We start from the raw sequence: 21,082 nt of genomic DNA, 5'->3' as shown, positions 1-21,082 counted from the left end.
TCTCCTACAATGCTAACTTTTTGTGTATGCTTTTATGTCAATTGTTTGCTCATTAAGTATTGTTGATGGCACACTATCTTATAGTATTTTTATTTTTAATGCAAGGATCACATGATCATACAAAAACTCCAAAGGAATGTCACTTTATATTCATTTGGACGACCCAACTTTGCCCTATGAACAATGCCTATTGATCTAACTCTTGTTTATCAGTAGATCTAGCTTTGATATTTGTATCAAAGCTTTAAAAGATAGTTTCAAGCAGTAGAGTAGACTATCAACTTACTACATAACGTCTAAGCGGGCACTTAGGCGAGGCATAGACAGTCGCAAAAATTATCGTCCTTGACTCTATTTTTGTCCCATTTGTCTCCTTGTTTGATAGTATAATCATCCAAAAAATACCTTTGAGCAAGTCTATAACATCGACGACCTCTAAAACTCATCATAGTATAATCATCCAAAAAGAGGATTGATTCAACCAAATTAAGTTAAACCTTATTAAAGTCGATTGAAGAAATATTCATAGTAAATAAATATATGATTTTATCTATTTAAGGTTAATTGAAAGATGAATTGAGATGTTCAAGGATAATATCTTTTTTTATCATTTATTTGAAAGATGAATTGAGATGTTTAAGGATAATTTTTTAATTTATTTACCTCTGGTAGGATTGATCATGTGAGACTGTTAAAATGATGATTTCACTTTTACAAAAGAGGTGCTTAAGATTTTAGTAGAGAATAACATATTCAATGATTAACATCATTAAAATTATTTTAAACTTTTCTCAAAGCAATCGATGATTTATCATTTTAGTATTTATTATTTAAATTTAATATGATAATATTTTATTATTAAATATGTTGCTGTGTACGGACATTCTGCTTAACTTTCCATGGCATGGCAACGCATGCTCAAACGTGTCAACGAGGCAGTGGCGGTTGCGCGGGTCCCAGAATATCCAGCATTGTCCCATGGTAACGTAGCACGTGCCGCGCATCCCCCTTCCATCTCTAGTAAACACCAACTGAATCAGTGAAGACACCTCTCCAACCCATTCGTTACTGGTACACGCGTCCTCAGATCCACCATCCGGCTTCTCTAATCACGCAGTATCCGCCGTCCGAATTAATCCGCCTTCTCTAAACGCGGCTCCATGTTTTGTTCAAGTGCAAAACACTATAAATTGAGGAGGAGCAGAAGAGCTGCGTTTGTAACGGCTTCTCTTGCCCTCTTTCCTTTCTTCTTCCGCGAGAGTTGCTCGTCTTTCCTTTCCTCTTATTCATCGTTTTCTGCTTCCGTCGATCCTGCTGTGGCGGCACCGGATGGCCGCAGAACGAGCTACTCATCCAGCGGGTGTGGTAAAGTTTCTTGATTCATGCTGGATCGCGGTTTTCGCTTTCTTTCTGTTTGATCGCGTAGACGAATGTAGTTGTTGTTTGATTTCTGGAACCTGAATGCCGGATTTGGTGGTAGGTTGCCACGGCATTCGCGAAAGAGTACTACAAGTACCTTACCCGTTCCCCTCAGCTTCTCTTCCGCTTCTACAAGGAAGGAAGCAAACTCAGTCGGCTGGATAATCGAGGCGAAATGACCTCCGTCACCGGCTTGGATGTAAGATGGCTTATTTAGTTGTCTTCTTCGTATTATTTATGAGGCAAAAAAAAAAAAAAAAACGGAGTGGCGACCGTTTTGGACTAAGTGGCGATTCTTTATTTATTTCTGTCTTTTTTTTGTTTGTTCTTGTAAGATCTACTGATTGGGTATCTTCTGTTTGGTGCTTGGTGAATGACGGAAAGGCAATCAATGAGAAGCTTCTTTCCGTTGACTATACCGTTTACAGTGCGGAGATTAAGACAGTGGACGCGCAGGAATCGCTTGATGGCGGTGTTGCTGTTCTTGTGTCGGGGTACCTCAAGAGAAAATTTGCTCAGTCTTTCTTCCTGGCCACTCAGGAGAAGGGATACTATGTTTTGAATGATATATTTCGTCTTCTTGATGAGGCTAATGATCAACCGTCAAGTAGTGCTTCGACAGGTGGAGATAGTGAACCTCTTGCTCCTGAAGAGGGTTTTTTTGTTTTTTTGGACTTCAAAGTAGCATGTTCTTTGAATCCAGTGCCAAGGCCTGATAACTTATTCCTTAATTTCCTCTTCTTTTATAATTTGTGGCAGCTGAGCAACTGGAACAACAAGAAAATGAGGTACCAGAAGAAGAGAAACTGGATGAAGTCGAAACTATTGATCCTTCAGCTGAGATTTCTTGGAGTGTCAAGGAGGAAGTGCAAGCAGGAAAAGAGATTGATGAAGTTTCTAAAAGTTTGCAGGCAGTCACTCTGAATCCTAGTTCTTCTACTACCCTGGAAGAGTCAACACCAAGCAAATCATTTACTTCTATTGTAAGAGTTTTTTTATTGTAAACATTTTGCAGTTGCATCATTTCATTCTTTAACACTTTGTCTGGTTTCACTGAGTGGTATAAAATATACTGGCCAGCTGGCATCACCAACTTCATTACCAGCTTTTGGGACTGAGTACGCCTATGTTAGTCCTAATGCTGCCTATAGCTACACTAGTCCAGAACCAGAATGTATGAGGAAGTCTGATGAGAGTTCTTTTTCTTTTCATTATTTTTTTGTATATTTGTTATGATCGTCGTTTTCATCTCAGCTTTTGGCTATTCAATCCACCTAAAGAATCTTCCTTTGGATGTCACACCTGCACAACTACAGGAAGAATTCATGAAATTTGGACCTATAAAACCTTACGGAATACAAATCTTATATTACAAGGTTCTTTTCAACTCTTATTTGTATCTTTTGTTTACTCATCTTCCAAACAATTTTGTTTATATAAGTGATAATCATATTCAAGTGCAGCAAGGTCGAAGATGCTTTGGTTTTGTGCATTTTGAAGTGGCTGATGCTGTTGCAAGAGCAATAGAGGTATTTGTAGATGTTTAGGTCAATTTGTAATTGAATATAACATTGCTTCCATGCCATAATGTAGAACTGATAATTTAAAATATATATGTTCTAAAGTCAAGTCAGCTTCTGAACATGTCGGTCCACTAGTTATCTAATTTCCTTTGATAATAAGGATATGAATACCATGTTTCCCCTTATGACTCCAGCAACCAGCTCGTATTCAGGGAAACAATTATCTAATTGCAGATACCTGAGATAAGGATCAGTAGCTTATAACCATGTTTTTTTATGATTGATTTATTTCTAACAGGACAAGTGCTTGGTTTACCTTGGAAAATTATACAGTTACCTATTTTTCTTGACTTGGTGTCTTGTTCAATGTTCGCGTCTCTCTCGCTCCAATAATGTTTTCTTGCCTTGTTTTTCTATTTTTGGTCATGTCTGAATAGCAATAAATAAAAATGTCTTATATTTACCTAATTTAGTTTAGTTTAGTTTTTTTTTAATTAGTTAGTTATTTTAGATGTTTTAAATACATGCATCGTAATCATATTTCAGATATATATTATGTTTTCTTTTAACTTGTATCAGAGTCAAATTGCCTCTTGTCTATCGATCTCTCCTTCCCTAGGTCGTAGTTCCCCATCCTCTTCACAGTGATTAGGTCTCCACCCCACCCTCCTCTCCCCTCACCAATGTTTAGAAGGGTGTGTTCATCTCATGTCCCTACTTCTAAATGTGAAAGATCCTTTAGTATGATTGAATTCAGACTTTTTACTATTTTTATATAGCTCTTCAACTATATGGTCCAATAGTAGTCTTGTTTGTGATGCTTCTTAGTAAACGTATTCACATGAGCAAAATGTCTTTTTATATAATTCTACTTCTAGCCTGGTAAAATTTAAGATTTTATGGTTACTTGATTCAAGTACATATTCTATATATACCATTCCACCTTCCACTGATGTTTGTATATCAGGCTTGTTGCACAACAAACTTATTTGTTATTGTGGGCATTGGGTCAAAATACTTCTGCTTATTTCCTTATGATTGTGATTCAAGTACATATTCTTTATGATTGTGATTCTCTTACATAGCAGAATACTCTGTCATGATCTGAACAAACTAAAGTTGAATGGATTTCAGGAGTGATTGCTTGGTATATTTGTTTCAGCTTTAATATCGAGCAGTTTTCTTTATTCACAAATCTTTAAATATTCAGGCTTCCCCTGTAATAATAGGAGGCCAGCCTACATTTGTCGAGAAAAAAACGTCTACAAATTCAGCAGGCAAGTAACATGAGTTATTATGTAATATTTATTTGAAAAACATGCAAAATAGATATTATTCTCTTGAAATTCAGACATGTCCTTCCGATAGTTTAAATTCAAAATTTGTTCATTTGTTTTGTGCAGCCAGCAACAGAGGCAGGCACAGAAATCCGTCGATTAGAGGGCAGAGAAATTATGGTGCCAGGAGGAGGGTTTTTGACAGAGGTGAGGGCAGTAGTAGGACTGACTTTGGCCACGGAGGTGGCAGCAGGTCAGGGTGAGGTTGAACCAAAGAGTCGACCATGGATCATCTGGTGGTCGAGGGAATTGAAGTGGACCTAAAGTGAAGAAACATGTGGCATACCTCAAGCTTTGTTGGCTCTGTCCTTAAATCGAAAGGCTACTCCCTCTACATGGCTAGCCAATGTTAGTCTCCTCTCAATACAGCATTTTAAGTTCAGGTTAACATACTAGATCAATGCTCTCACCACATGCCACCAGATTGATCTGATTGCGTTTAGTAGCGCTCATTTTCTTCTTGTGCTATATAAACTCCATTAGTTTCAGAAGGCGACAATGTAAACAAATACAAGTGATTGAGATTTTTCAAAAGTCTGGTTAAAAAAAAAATCAGTCAATGACTAATTGGTCAGAAATCAAAAGCGCAATCATTTTCTTGTGATCCTTAAAGCTTCTTGCTATATATTTTTTTGTTCATTGAGATCCTAATTGTTGCTATATGATATGATGCTGTACGTTTCTTTGCCATATTGTCAGTGTCCAATACAAGTAGATGATAATGTCTCTCATCTAGTTTGTCTCCCCGTAATCTTCTTTCTGCTATTTCTTTGAGGGACAAGTTTCTTCTATAATGGTGTATCATCAAGTAGGTTCCTATAGTAATAGCTAGTGATAGCAATGCCGAAGTGGGTGGAAATGCAATAGCAACGCTGAAGAAGGTCTAGAAAACAATAGCAACGCTGAAGAAGGTCTAGAAAACGCAGAAGCAGATGGTCAAGTGTTGCCCTTGCACCTGGTAGGATACAACAATTACAGGGTGTCGAGTTCCATATCGATAGACTCAACAGAGTGTGGGGTCTATATTGATAGACTCAACACTGAGTGCTCAATACTCGGAACTGACAACGAGTAGTATTTAAATTAGAAAACAAATATTACAAATTAAAAAAAACAATTATCTTTTTAAACTACTATCAAATACAAATATATTAAATTCAATTGCAATTGAAATTTTGAAATTCAAATATGCACCTTCTTTGCATAACAAAGAAGATCATAGACAGTGAGCAAGAGGAGCATCTCATCAGACATTTAACAAGTTTTACAAAAAGGAAGACATTAAACGAGATGCGCACATTAAGAGAGAAGCTTGACAAAGCATTTCTAAATCATGTAATTTTGCACAAGTTTCATCAGCAACATGAACAGGAAACCCTGTCGAGTTTTCAGTAACATTTTCTGGAACGAATATAAATATGGGTTCGAGAGAAACAAAGAAAAGTAGGGATGAAACATAAAATCACTACGCAGCAGCAACCAAGGCACACCGAGCGTTTGTGAAAGTGGAGATGAGCGAACCAAGCTGCAACTTGTCATTGCAGGCAAAGCTCAATCGATATCTGCAGTTCAAAGAAAGAAAAAGGAATTTGTTGGAAAAGAATAAAGATCAAATAGCCTTTCTAATTCAAATGCAAATCTACTGAGTATGGCAGATCCAATAAAAAAAAACTAGTAGGAAGGTAACAAAGAAAAGATAACATTTGAAATAGTTATCTTATGTTATCTTTTCTTTGCCAAACAGAATGAATACCATGCCAGATTCTTCCATCTCGTCTTTGAACTTCGGTAGAGATAATAGATTGACTCATGATTTACAACTGGTTGTGGATAGCAACACAATTTTTTTATTGAAATATGAAACTGTAAGTATTATTTCGATCATCATGATGAACCAATCTATCATATTGCCATGGTCTCTCAAAAATAGGTGACATGTATCCATGGTTAGCACGTCACAACAAATATGATCTTTGTAATTGTTTCTAATAGAAAATAAAATCAACACTCATTTAGAGGCTGTTACCTCACTTCTCTTTTGCAAATATGATGTTTCAATCTTTGATTATATGATTAAGCATAGTGACAAGAAGCATGAAAATAAACAAATCTAGGTCATATCAAGCACCATAAAAAAAGTTCATACTCTATATCTGCCAAATCATTGATTAGCTGGACTCGGATAGTAGGTGGCATTTTGATTTTGAAAACAAACCTGAAAGTACACCTCAGAATTAGTATGAGAATAAATGAGCATAGAATAAAAAAAAACATTTTCTTTGGTTCCATACATTGTAACCTCCCTCACAATATCCACCAACGCCAGTCCTTTCCTCATTTTAACATCAGATATATCTAATCAAGTAACAAAGCATTAAGGAAGCCAATATTTTACACCATCGTAAGCAAAGATTTCAAGTGAATCTGGAAGGATACAATTAAAAGCAGATGTAAAGGACTCATTCAATAACCAATGAGCAATCTGTTCAATGTCTTTTGGCATTGGATTTCCAGTGCACAGATATACAGCTTCTTCGTTTATATGCTGAGATGACATATGGGTAGACTGCAACCGTGGGGGAAAAAACAACAAGCAGGATTGTTAGTATGACAGGACTAGAAAACAAAATGACATGTTTGCAAAAGAAATTAGCAAAGAAACTCCAAGGTTACTCAACAATTCAGAGATAAGGAAAAAAATTCTATTAGCAGAGAATAAACCAAATTAAAACCAGTGACTATGAAAGTATAAAAATCATGCATACACAATTGAAAATCAGTTCAACAGAACAACTAAGAATGCTTGCAGTCCTAGGATTGATTTAAAAATCAGAACATATAAAAGTTGCTTGGAGATAATTGCAAACATAGGCAAAGGCAAAAGCGGCATATCTTTGAAATTAGAGGTCTAGGAGATAACCTATCCTTGGAATTGCAGTTTAAGTCAATAGGGGGAAAAGGAAGAACCTTATAAGAAAAAGATAATGCAACTTTTGAAATCATATTCACACAACAAGCCTGAACAAATATAACCAAAAACATAAAGAAATGATAATTGATTTCCCAACTTCTAAAGATTGTTTGTCGATTAAAAATCTTCTCAAATATATTGGACACAGGAAATTTTGGTTCCTTGGGATGGCAATATACTTTTTGATACCTGATTTAGCTTTGCTTTCCCTCCTCTAGTAATAAGAACAAGAAAAGATTTTGTGCATTGAGCAGAAAGTTCCAAAAAAACTGAATCTCAAAGAAGCGAGCAAGAACAATTTCTTAAAATATAGGTCTTTAGATTAGTATAAACTGTACCTTGGTGAAACAAATGCATACATATGTATAAGCACTAGAAGAACTGATGACTGAGCAATATTGGATTTACTACCCACGCATGCCTAGTATGTCGCTTCCCAAAGTACAAAATGAAGAGCTAACTAATAAACAGACAAAAGCTGTTATGCACATAAAAGAAAATATCCAGCATCAGACCTTAGGCTCACACAGATACAATCAACATTGAGGTATCGGAAAGGATTTTCTGTCGGTAAACTCATTCTCCTTCAAAGAGATTTCTCAAGGGTTCCAAATATAAGTTTGGTTAGCAGGGAGAGAAATATGTAAACAGTTAGAAAGCTTCCTTACAGATGTTTACAACCTAATAATTGTTAATTTTAAGCTTCAAGATGCCTTTATCAAATTCAAGATAAGTTTACTGAGCATGAAACCAGTTCTTTAGCTTTGATTCTTTGTTATTTAACTACTTAATGAAGTGATTTAAGGTAGAATAGTTCACAAATCAATAAGATTTTATTTAGCTGATCCACGTACATATAACAATACTCAAGACAATACTTTATAAAAATTAAATCAATTTTTTTTGCATTTCAGAGATATATAATTTGGTAAAGATGTATGGAAGTTGAAAAAGAAAAAAGAAGGTAAGCAAGCAGTACACGTCATTCATAGTCATTGTGACTTCTCAGTTATTATAAATGATGGCCAAATGAATCTGGGATTTTTAACCTTGTTACACGCTTTTCAGATGAGCTTTAACAAGTACTAAAATTTCAAAGAAGACAACTGATGACCAAAGGAAGGTGGTTATAAACCAAAAACACCAAATGTTATAGACAAAATAACATATCATATCCAATTAAAACAAGTCATCTTTTGATTCCAAAAAATATATATAAACCTAAACTAACCTGCAAAATATTCAGAACCTTTCTCATATCACCATTGCTTAGCCTCACCAATGCTGTCAACCCACCCTGATCTACGTCAAGCCTAAAAAGGATACCAGTTATGTAAATTATGTGAAATTTTTAGCATACGGATATGCCAGGAAATAACTAGTATCTTGACATTTGAAAAGATAGCAAGTACATAAAGCAAGTGTTTAAGGCTAGTACTAGAGTATGAGACATATTTAGAGAACCAAAAGAACTACAGAGTTATACACAATAATTACAGTTTGTGCATCTTCTTATGATGAGTCTTCCCACCTTGCAGTGTTACTCTGTGTAGGATCGTGTATGCGGCTAGAGGGGGTGAATAATCACTTAGTGAATTTTAAAAATATGTCAAGTCCTTCGATTATATAGAGCAGAGTATGTAGTGAAAGATTAATATAATTAACAAAGCAATATGTAGCGGAAGCAAGTAAAAGCTAACAGCTAAAATGCAGTGGAAATAAGTAAAATGACACAAGTGATTTAACTCTATGACCTATCAATTCATTAGGTGAATCACCTTCCAGAGGTGGAGAAACCCTTACAAATTGACAAAATAATAAATAGATAAATAAAGTTCAAAAGAATAATAAATAAACAAAAATACCGAGCTATCTAATGCTCTCGAAGCTCTTGAACAAAGAATTTGAGAACGGGAAGCTAGAGAATCAATGTGATTTTCAATGATTTTGATTATTTCTACTTCACCTATTGAGCCCCTTTTATAGTCCTTTTTTGCTCGATTGAACCTCCCTATTCGGTCACCCAAACAATAGTTTATCTGCACTCAGTCTTTCTTACTTATCTTTTCCAATTGCTTGAACCCGCTTTTCCTGTCAACCAAAGATGCTCCACGTCGACTTATCTCCATCCAGATACTTGTTACAATCGCCTAATCATCATTCTCCCGGATCGCTGCCATATCAATAGATAAAATCTAATCCTTTGTCACATCAATATCTGGACTGACTTGTATTCATCACTTCATATGGTTGCCCAAACCTCCTTTTTTTAGTTGTCTGAATACCCGTTGATCGGAAATCTTGTTCAGTTGCCCTAAATCTGAAGTGTTCCTGCAATACAAAGTTAGTCTGAAAAACATATAATATATATTAGTAGAGAGTTAACTACTCGTCAACTGTCTAATTGACTTTGATTTCAAAACACATATTGATTTCTAGGTCCAGTCAACACCTAGCTGAAGAGTCTACTCACTCCCGGATATAAAAAGCTCCCTCATAGTCTTCTTTGACTTACCTTTTACCCGGCATCTACCAGGACTTCTTACCTATGTCACCTGACTTATAGAGAGTTCTTACCTGCCCAGTATCTAGTCACCCTGACCTACTGAGTCTTCATTGCTTGGTATTTGATCCACGACCTACCAAGGCTTTCTTGCTTGATATCTGATTTCTTTGACTTACTAGATCTTCCTTGCTTGGTATCTGGTCCACCTAATCTATCAAGGTTTCCTTTGTCAAGTTATCTACACCTGCAAACTTGACATACGAAGATCAATATCTAACTTTAAACCCTTTGTCATACATCAAAGGCCTAGGTTCGATTATACAGTGCTCCCTGTACCAACACTTTGGACATGCCTTTCGATTAGGTTTAGATAACAATGAGTGTACCTCAACAGGAAGACCCTATTCCCGTTGGATTGAATCACCCAAGTGTTCAAGGCTTCTCTCCACTAATATACCTAGATATTTCGTTTGGGTTAGATATCCCTTTAGACTTGCTATTATGCTCACTTGGTTAAATTTCTCTCTTAACTCGGTCCAAAGGGAGAGATCATTTGGTATGGCCAAAATTCTAACAAAACAAAACCCAACAAGCATAAGCACGAAGCAAGAAGATTAACTTCTAGTCATTGAATCCCCCACACACACTGAATGGATAGAATACACCTGGCTTAAGAAGTTGCTAAGTGTATAAAGATCAACATGGGTCATATGGCACAAAAAGATTCACTATACAATCAAGCTTTTGGTGCTAGTTCCCACTCTTAGGTTATTGTGTCTTCATACTAGGGATCAAACTCTAAATTGATTCTTTAGTGACACCATGCAATGGCATTTGGCCTTGCTAAGTCAGCTCTTTTCATTGACGGGTCAAAGCAAGACTACAAGATTGGCTAGAGTTAGAATTCAAACCAATTCTTTCTATTAATAAAATAGGGCATTTACTAATTAATAAGTCAACTCAAAGGAAAATTAGTCATACCACCCTTAAATAATGGTATGAGCTCACATCATTTGCACCTTATTCCTATCTGTCTAATTCCCTTTCCCTCTGTTGGATTGTTGTAGACTTAACTACTTCCACCCTTACTATCAATCAAGTTCTTCCAGAAGGAGAACCCAAGAACCAAGCTAATGGCCCATTTAAGTGTAAGGATAGAGGCCATTTATATCATTTCATGCCAGCACTTGGCAGGCCAATACCAGAATGTGGAAGATCTAAACTATGGTGCAATTCTAGAGGGAAAAAGAGTCAGAAGGTTACACAAAAGGTGTTAATCAAGAGAATACCTAACCACAATGGAAGAAACGTTTGTTGTTAGCAAGTTTAAAGTTTGACATTAATGCACATCAAGAAGTCTTCGAGCTCAGGCTAGTGAATCAGATATGAGTTGTTCAGGATAGTGTGCACAAGGGAGAAACTGTCCTAGTGGGAAGTTTAAATAGTTGGTAAGTTCTTTTTCTTATATTCATTTAATGATCTTTCAATGTATTTCATATAAACTTATTCACCGACATTAGCCTCAATCCTACCTTCTAGAAGGTCTTTTCTTGGGATAACTTCTAGGCTTATATGACCATGATGCTTTCCTCGAGGTATGGGATAAGTTAGGTGTTGTCCATCTTCTTAAGTTACAGTTGGATCGGAGCTTTTTCTAAAGAAATAGTCCCTATATTACTGAATGGTTACTCCTTTCAAATGCCTTCTTTCCGACATTGGGGGCATTCATTCCTCCTCCAATGGTTATCCAATAATCAATATATTGGTTGTTCCTCTGTCTTATGCATCTTAATGTTTTCTCTGAGACTCCCTTTGAATGGTGGTTTTTAATTTTTATTCTAGTGTGCATGTGCAAATAATTAATATTTTTTTACCTTTTCAACATCTCTTTCAGGTTTGGTCTAGTTGTCAAACCAATTCAAATGGAATGAGACAGATGTCTGAACCCAGTGGCCTTCCCATACACCCATTCTAGTGCAAAAGAAAATCCACATGTGATATCATACCCATCTCCATGAAATTAAGCAATTGCTCATTCTGCAAATCATCTAATCCTTCAACTTTAGCCTTTATGATGTCTTTCAAATAGTTTGATACTGACTCTTAACAATCGTAGAAAGAATCTCTTGTCAAGTACAATTTATGAATAATTTCAAAGTAGCTTGTAGCTTCCAGGTTTCATTTTCAATAGCTAGATCAATAGGTGAGCAGTGGTTATAGAGACTTTCCTTTCAGTAAGAGCTTTAGAGCAATCTAATTCTGCTGAAGCGCATGACTATTTGTGAAGAGATATAAAGTGAAGCAGGTCAGTTTCCACAACCATAGCACCCTACAATAGAATTTCAATCTTATCTAACCACTAAGTTAATCAAGAACAAAGTGTACACCACATCACAATCCATCAAACATTGGTCAGTTCCTAACCCATAAGGAATGCTACAATATTGCAATTCTCTGCTACCTATTCTGAAAGCAGAGATATCCAAACATTGTAAACCTGATCCGAGTTATCAAGCAATATAGGATGGATCTCATCAGCCTTGAATAGACCCCTTAAACCTCACAAGAAGAAATGTAAGATAAATCTCACAAATACCACATTGAATTGGGATTGTAGAAAGTACCAAGGTTGCCACCTTTGCAACTGAGATAAAGAAGAAAGGTATGATATAATCATGAATTAGTTTTACTTGCTTCACAACTACTAAAAACTCTCCCAAACTAAATAACTTTAATAGAATAATGTAAAATAGAAATCATCAGGAAAAAGATAGAATGCATTGTTTTCAAAAAAATAACCTTTAACAACTAAAATAGCCTGATTATATAACAAGCATATCAACTAAAAAGTGAAAAGGAAAAAAAAAACACCTCCATGCCAGATTCAGCCAGTGCATTTGAATGCCCCAAATAACAACAAAATAGATAGAATGATAAAGAGAAAACATAAGAAAATCAGAAACAAGATGAGTATCAAGGCTTATGCTAGCAATACGTGGTCAACAAACCAGATGAAATAAATGTTTAATCAATAACAGGAATAAATGCTTAATCAATAACAGGATGCATCAGTAAAAAATTGACAGTTTTGTTCATTCAATTTTGCAGTAAATCCAATTAGAATAAATCTAACCCTTCGGCTTTTATCACATGTTCCAAGCGTTCTCTAATGTTGCTTGAATCAAGTGGAGCAAAACGAAACCGAGTGCATCTTGACTGCAGAGCAGGAATGATCTTGTTCACATGATTACAGATAAGAGCAAACCTTGTGCTCTTTGTATGTTTCTCAATCACTTCACAGGAAAAAAAAACTCATATCAAGTGAGAATATAATTCCTGATAAAATCTTGAGAACTAAAGTGGGCATTCAAGAAACAAACCTCGTCTCAATGCAAATTGAGCATCTTTGGTCATGGCATCTGCTTCATCTAGTAGGACCAACTTTACAGTAGACTTTGTTCTGAAGGAAATCAGAAAATGAAATAGTAGGCTGGTTTTACAGAAAGTACTAGAAGATGATAAAATGCATCCATGTAGTTAATGTATTCTTTTCTGAATGGCATACAAGTAGATTGTAAGACTAAGTGAAGCCTGCATCCTTGTGTAGTTTGATCTCAAATTGAAGATAGTGAGAACTTCCAATGAAGTACATAGCTACCACAATCTAATCAGGGTGAGGCCTTGCATATGAGGACATATTTTTCAAACTCTCAATACAACAATGGCAAGATTATTCATTATTCTTTGTTATGTCTGTTACTGTTAAACCTACATAAATTTCAACAACAGAAAAGAACACTAGCCCTCTAATTAAGTCAGTTAATAATCTTACCACATTGCAAAATAAAAATTGCATCATAAAACCATAGTTTCAGGTGCTATTTCTACAAGGAATAAGGCACCATGATATTTCCATGTGTATCCAAATAAACAACAATCTTTTGGACAGGAGCTTGAAGTATTCCCTAGAATTATAAATTTAAGCATGTGGGTTTCTCTTGGCAAGGTGTAGTTAACTGCCAACTTCTTCATAGGGCTATTATGACTGCTAGAATTATTGATGTTGCTGCACCAACATGGTTAGTTTCTCAAATGCCTAATTATAAACAGCAAAATTAGAAGTGAATGATAAGCGAGATCATCACAGGATTGACAAACAAGTTATCATATGTTCTTTGAAAATAAAATCAAACATCTCTTCATCCATGTCTTGCTCTTAACAGGTGCATCCTAGAGTTCTTGAATATATCTTGTGGCCTATCAGAGGACAAAAGCATAACAAACCCATGAAAAGAGGAGCTCAAATTTGATAAAGAAACAAAATGAACAAAAAGATGTTAAGTGCAGATATGATTATCTTTTAAAAAAAATATAGAAAGTACATATCAGATGGTGGATGTATCAATAACAGAGGATCTGCAAACAAACTCATCAGTGGAGGTCGAGAATCTAATGAAAGTATCTCCCTACACTACACTGACAAAGAATACACTTCTAATGGTATTTTGAAGCTGGATGACTCTGGTGGAGGCATGGAGGCAGAGAAGGCCATGAGTACAGCGTTAAAATAGGGTTTTACTGCATTACTTTAATAATTACACCTAATTAAACTCCCTGTTTATAACCTTCAAACCTAATCACCCTTATCATATACACAAACCTCAAACACAGTTTATATTGCATGTGTTGGTAATAAAATCTCATCTTCATCCTCCTAGATTCCAAAGGTGGTCAACCTCCTCTCCCTCTCTCGGTTGGAAAGTCTTGCCACCCTCACCTAGATTTGAAAGCTTTGTCAAATTTGAAAATTTTCTCCCATCCTCCTCATTGCTTTTTAATCTATGATGATATTAATTAACTATACCATCTACTCTCTATGCTGTGGTAATGTTCTACACATGCCATGTTGGTCTACAATCATGTAACAATACCTCTAAACATGCATCAACCTCAACATAAATATAGCAACGCAAAGCTAGTAGTAATCTCTAAACGTGCATTATCATGGAAGATGCTCTAAAATTATCAACATAAACAACAAATAGGATTAGGCCACATGCTATGAGCATATAATCCAAGATGTGTACATAGGAAGCAACACAAGTAATGCACCAAAAAGGTAAAGAGCCTCCATAGGGTTAGAATTTCAAGTGGAACCTCTACATGCCATTAATCCCATGGTAAAGTCCTCACACAAGGGTTTTGACCTAAAGGGATTAATCACAATGCTAACATCTTTCCCACTTCATTTCTCTTTAGGTTTTCCTTGCAAAACTCCTCTTTATTTTTATTATTCCTACCGTGCATGCAATCGCATAAGATGTTTGAAAATCATTATGGTTTTACACCTCTCATAACAACTCTTCTTTAAATTGATCTCTTTCTCCTGACCAATCCTTTCAGTTGATCATCTAACACAATGATCTTGCCTACCAAGGTGGTGAGGATCCTACCTGAAGAATAGGACTTGTCAACTATGATGCCTCTCACATTCTATACATAATATATGAGACAAAAAGGTACGATGAGAGTGGATTCATGCATCTTATACTCAATCTTAGTAGGATATCACACAACATGATTTAGAGGGCATATGATAAGTAGAGTTGCCAATGCATGCCTAACTAAGGGATCACATGGCCTACCTTTGGGTCAGTGCCCATTTTTTTGTGGTGTGCATAAGTTGTGTGCACAAGTATGAAGGCATACATATGATACTTGTTGTACATTTTGCATGCTTACAGTGAGAGATAGACTTGTGCTATTGTGGAGCATTTACATTTACCATTCTACAGGTTGACCTAAGGTGGGGTGTCAAGGTAGCTTCTATTAGACATCCTTTCTCTTGGAGTTGTAGCTTTCTCTTGATTTGCATAGTTTTCCCATCTTTTTTATTATTTATTTTCTACATTTTTTTCTTTCATGATTATGAAACTTGTTATATTTAATTTAATTATTGCTTTCAAATCTCAACTCTGCCCATAACGAATTAACCCCGTCATGGCCGGTCCTAAGCCCGGATAAAGGAGGAGGGTTGCGTTAGGTTGTCAGTCAGTGTTAAATTAAGGTAAATGTTCAATGAATTGATCCATTAAACTATTGTGTTAATGCTTGATTATTTCTCGGAAAGAACGCATTGCAGGATTTGACTGTAACGCCTCGACAAGGACCGCTACATCTCCAAAACTCAGGTATAGTGATAAATATACAAGAATTCGCATTGCAGGGTCCGACTATGACGTATCGACAAGAACTGTTACATTTCCATGAGAACTTGGGTATAATGTTAAATAGGCAAAAGTTCGCACATCATAGATTGAATAAGAACAAATATTATAGGAAAACTAATAGTCTAAGATTTGGAACATTGAACATAAGATCCCTCACTGGGAAAGCAATGGAATTGTAGATACTATGATTAGGAGAATAATTAGTATTTTATGCGTACAAGAGACAAAATATATAGACGAGAAAGCAAAGATGATAGAGAACTCAAGTTTTAAATTATGATACATAAAAAAGAATAAATCAAAAAATGAAATAAGTGTTGTTGTAGATAGTTCGTTAAAGGATGAAGTTGTAAACGTAGTTAAAAAGGGGAATAGAATTATAACTCTCAAGGTAATAGTGGAGAAAGAAACTATGAATGTAATTAACATATATGCACCTCAAGTAGAATTAGATGAAAATATCAAATCAAGATTTTAGGACGACCTACATGAAATATTACAAAACATTCCGCCAAATGAAATGATTTTAATAAGAGGCGATCTAAATGGGCATGTTGAAATGAAAAATGAGAAATATGAGAAGGTGCATGGGGTTATGGGTTTGAAATAAGAAATAAAGAAAGAAAAATTATATTGGATTTTACAATAACATACAACCTTATATTAGTTAATACATTTTTTAAGAAAAGAGAAAAATACTTGGTCACGTTCAAAAGTGTGAATAATAAATCACAAATTGACTTTCTTATGATTAAGACGAGAGATAGAAAAGATTTGTAAAGATTGCATGGTCATCCTTGAAGAAAACTTAACTACCCAATATAGATTAGTAGTATTGGATATACGTCTCAAACATAGTAACATTTGAAGGAAAATATATACGACTTCTAAAATTAAATGGTAGAAGTTAAAGGATGAGAAAAAAATATATTTGTGAAGAAGGTAGGAGTACAAACATTAGGTGAAATATACAATGACTTTAATACGACATGGGATAAAATTAAAAATAATAGTCAAGAGTGTACTTGGTGAGCCAAAGGGGCATGCACCACCAAATAAGAAATCTTGATGGTGGAATGAGAAAGTACAGGAGATGGTGGAATGAGAAAGTACAGGAGAAAGTGAAGGACAAAGAATTATATATTTGTAAAACGAGAAAAACTTTAAAAAATATATACAATAGCCAAAAAAGAGACTAAGAAAGCAATGAATGAAGCTAAGAATGAAACTTTTAAACGGTTATATTGAAAATTGTATACAAAAGAAGAGGAAAGAGACATTTATAGAATATCTAAAGTGTGTGAGAGGAAGACAAAAGATCTTATTCAAATAACATGTATTAAAGATGAATGCAATAGAATACTAGTAAATGATAAAGAAATAAAAGTGTGGTGGAAGAGGTATTTTCATAACTTTTTTGTGAAAATTTAGATGACAAACTTAACTTAGGTAATTTAAGTAGATTAAATGAATATAGAAATTTAAATTTTTATTGTAGAATTCAAACTTCAAAAGTAGAACAAACTTTAAATGGCAAGCAAAATGGAAAAGTCATTGGACTAGATGATATTCCGATAGAGATATGGAAGTGCCTGAGGAAGCAAGGTATTGAATGACTTACACAATTATTTAACATGATATTGAAAACGAATAAAAGGTCTAATCAATAAAGGGTAAGTACTCTAGTTCCCTTATATAAAAATAAAGGAGACGTACAAAATTATGTAAACTATAGGGGTATTAAACTAATAAGTCATATCATGAAACTTTGGAAAAGAGTAATAGAAAAAATATTAAGGAAGGAGACCACTGTGACTGAAAATCAATTTAGATTAATGCCTGGAAGATCGACAATAGAAGCTATATGTTTTCTTAGACAACTAATTAAAAAGTATCAAGAGCAAAAGTAAGATCTATACATGGTATTCATTGACTTAGAAAATTTTATGATAAAGTCCCAAAAGAAATTATATAAAAAATTCTAAAAAAAGGTGTTAATATAACGTATATTGAATTAATTAAAAATATGTATGAGAATGTAATGACAAGAATGAAGATTTCAGATGGATTAACCGAAGTATTTCCCATAAAGATAGAGTTACATTAAATATTAGCTCTAAGTTCTTATCTTTTTTCACTAATCATGAACGAAATCATTGGATACATCCAAGATATAGTGCCTCAGTGCATGTTGTTTGCAAATGATATTGTTTTAGTAAATAAGACACATGAAAGAGTAACTGTTAAACTCAAATCTTAGAGAGAAATGCTAGAAGTGAAAAGTTTTAGGCTTAGTAAAATAAAGACAAAATACATGGAATTTAAATTTACTAATATTAGATGTAATGAGACAATTATTAAAATAGGAAATGATGAATTGTCTGTAACTGAATATTTTAAATATTTACCGTCATTTTTGTAAAAGGATGAAATGATTGATATATGTGTTACATAGAATACAAATAAGATGGTTGAAATGGAGGAAAACGACAAGTGTTCTTTGTGATCATAAACTACCGCTAAGACTTAAAGAAAAATTTTATAAATTAGTGTTAGACCTACTATATTATATGGAGTTGAATGTTGGATTATTACACGAGCATATGAGTAGAAAATGAGAGTTGCATATATGAGAATATTTAGGTGGATGTGCGGACATACAAAGATGGACATGATAAGAAATAAAAATATTAGAGAGAAAGTTGAAATTGCATCTATTGAAGAAAAATTCCAAGAAACACGTTTAAGATGATACAAATTTATACTTAAATGATTAATAAATGTTCCAATTAAGCAATGTGAAACTATGACAAATGTGTATATCAAACAAGGAAAAAAAAGACCAAAAAAGACTTAATTAGCAACAATAAAACAAGATAAAATTTATTTAAATATAAATGATGATATAATAGGAGATAAAATCTAATAGCGTAGAAGGATCTATATAGTCGACCCCACCTAGTGGGATAAAGTTTGATTCTTGTTTTCAAATCTCATGCATATTTAAGTAGTGTTTGTATTATCGCTTGTTGAGCATTGTCTAGTATCTCAGTGACAAATCCTATGATTGCCATGAGAATTGTCACACGAATGTCTTCCTAGCCATGGGAAGAAGCTCACTTGGGGTGTGACAATCTAATCACCAAATGAGAACGCCTTCCTCAAGAAAAGTGTTAAATGACTTTTTAATAAATAGTTATACTATACTCAGATGAATGTAATATTTTTTTTAGTTTTTAAGCGACTATATAACTTTGCTTTTTGTTAACAATTATATATATATATATATATATATATATATATATATATATATTGCCTTCGTGGATTTGGAAATTCAATCCACACAGTCTTAGCAATTCAGTGCAACATTTACTAAAAAAATCATATTTCAGAATCCATACAATTTTAATGTCAAGTGATATTCCGGGGGAAAACACCTTCACATAGAAACCATAGCTTCCTTAACAAAAATGTGAATTCTCTTCCTTTCTCAAAATGGAAGCTATAACAAAGAGTAGGGGACAAAGAATCTCAGATTAACCAGGTACAGTTAGAGGGGATGGGTGGGTCATTTCTACGACCAGCAGAGCTTTTACATGTTTGAAAAAGACCACTCGTGTGCAAAAAACTTTGTGGTATATAAAGGAAAACAACAAAAGATGTGGACTGGTCATTGCATAGATTAAAGGGAGAAAGCAAGAAAAAATATATTAAGCGCAATAGGACCAATGGAGAACATAGTCGCACCTCAAACAAGACCAAATTACAACCCAAAAGAAAGAACAATTGCCAATATAATTCAGGCACTGAAAGACGAAAACTGACCAAAACAAAAGAGAAAGAGAGAGGGAGACGAGAGAGAGAGAAAGAGAAGAAACAGGGGAAGTATAACTTAACTACAACTACAAAACCCTAGTACTGTTAGTAAGCGAAATTAAAGAAACAGAGTTCGATTTTTAAACTACCCGAAGGAAAGACTTCTTGCACTGGCAAAACTCTGAATCTGCTGGCGAACAACATCAATGCCCCTATCATCGGACGCGTTGAGCTCCAAAATCATATTTTTATACTGCGCTCCATAAAGCTTCCGAGCAACAGCCAGGATCGTGGACGTCTTTCCAGTCCCCGGAGGCCCGTAAAGGAGAAGATGCGGTAGTCTATTCTCGCTCGTCAGACGATCGACTGCCCTCAAAAGAAACAAAGAAACGAAAAAGGAAGCAGCAAAGAAACATTTAGAACCAGAAATGGCGAAGAACTGGAAATCGGGCAAAGCGAGAGGGAAAATTTTTTTAAAAAAATACTGGTGTCTATGATGTCACGGTGGGCGGCAACGTCCGCGAGGGATTGGGGTCGATACTTCTCCACCCAAGGCGCAGATTTGGGGTCACTGACAAGAAGCGATTTCCCCTTGTCGGTCCTCGAAGAGGGTAGCGGGTCATCATCGATCTCCATGGGAGTACTTGCTTTCGCCATCGCCGTAACCCTCCGTGCTCCTCTCCCGGACTCCGCTGCCACGCCAAAACCCCGAGGGCGAGCGCGGTTGTGGGGTTTTCCTTGAATTTATAACTTTTACTTTCTTTATTGATTTATCTCAAAATTCGATAATTTTTCCGAACACAGCTGTAAAATACTCCATGATTTATTTAAATATTTTTAAATCTTAATTATGATATTTTTTTAATAAAATAAAAAATCTAAAACGTTAATTATTGAGCCGTATAGGTCACTCAGAAACTCTCATCTCATATTTTTAAAAATTTCTTATTTTACTTTTGAGACATAGCTAAGTTGATTATGATATAATAGAATTGTTGAAATGGACAAAGATCGAATCTCTACAAAACTAAAACAATATAACACTTACTATCCACTATCCTCGAGACTATGTGTATTATATAGAATATCATATTCTATCTAATTATCTAGACACTATCATTAATTAATGTTTGGTAGACCAACAACTAGGTAAATTTTATAGGATCCAAGAGGGAATGGGTGAATAGCCTTTCATAAGCTTTAGACAAATGCTAGTTCGCAACAAACACAAGTATTGACAAAAAAAAGAGCATAATAGCAAACTAAAATAGTGCAAAAGA

At 34.9% G+C, this 21,082-nt stretch overlaps 1 protein-coding gene and 1 pseudogene across 1 annotated transcript; one reads left to right on the top strand and one right to left on the bottom strand.

Annotated features, from left to right (window-relative positions):
- The first annotated feature begins 1,329 nt into the window (after window positions 1-1,329).
- On the top strand, window positions 1,330-4,485 carry LOC141820326 (nuclear transport factor 2-like; annotated as a pseudogene).
- A 1,143-nt stretch (window positions 4,486-5,628) lies between these two features.
- LOC141820441 (replication factor C subunit 3) lies at window positions 5,629-20,498 on the bottom strand. Its single transcript, XM_074707754.1, has 9 exons — window positions 20,288-20,498; window positions 19,952-20,168; window positions 13,137-13,216; window positions 12,890-13,049; window positions 8,482-8,563; window positions 6,716-6,845; window positions 6,571-6,634; window positions 6,426-6,494; window positions 5,629-5,841 (listed from the first exon to the last, which is right to left on the bottom strand). Exons 1-9 carry the CDS (start codon window positions 20,457-20,459, stop codon window positions 5,745-5,747), a joined length of 1,071 nt encoding a protein of 356 aa, XP_074563855.1. The 5' UTR covers window positions 20,460-20,498; the 3' UTR covers window positions 5,629-5,744.
- Between the last annotated feature and the right edge of the window lie 584 nt (window positions 20,499-21,082).

Source organism: Curcuma longa, unplaced genomic scaffold (genome assembly GCF_044706935.1).
Source record: "Curcuma longa cultivar G26 ecotype Majalengka, Jawa Barat unplaced genomic scaffold, ITB_CL_G26_1.1 utg3290_np1212_1714210_RagTag, whole genome shotgun sequence".
Taxonomy (NCBI): Eukaryota; Viridiplantae; Streptophyta; class Magnoliopsida; order Zingiberales; family Zingiberaceae; genus Curcuma; species Curcuma longa.
This window is presented reverse-complemented; position numbering and strand designations above follow the sequence as displayed.

Coding starts and splice junctions, on each gene's coding strand:
- LOC141820441 (XM_074707754.1), bottom strand. CDS start 20,459: ATGGCGAAAGCAAGTACTCCCATGGAGATCGATGATGACCCGCTACCC. Junction 6,495..6,570: donor ATTGTGAGGGAGGTTACAAT/GTATGGAACCAA, acceptor GTGTACTTTCAG/GTTTGTTTTCAAAATCAAAA. Junction 5,842..6,425: donor AATGATTTGGCAGATATAGA/GTATGAACTTTT, acceptor TTTGAACTGCAG/ATATCGATTGAGCTTTGCCT.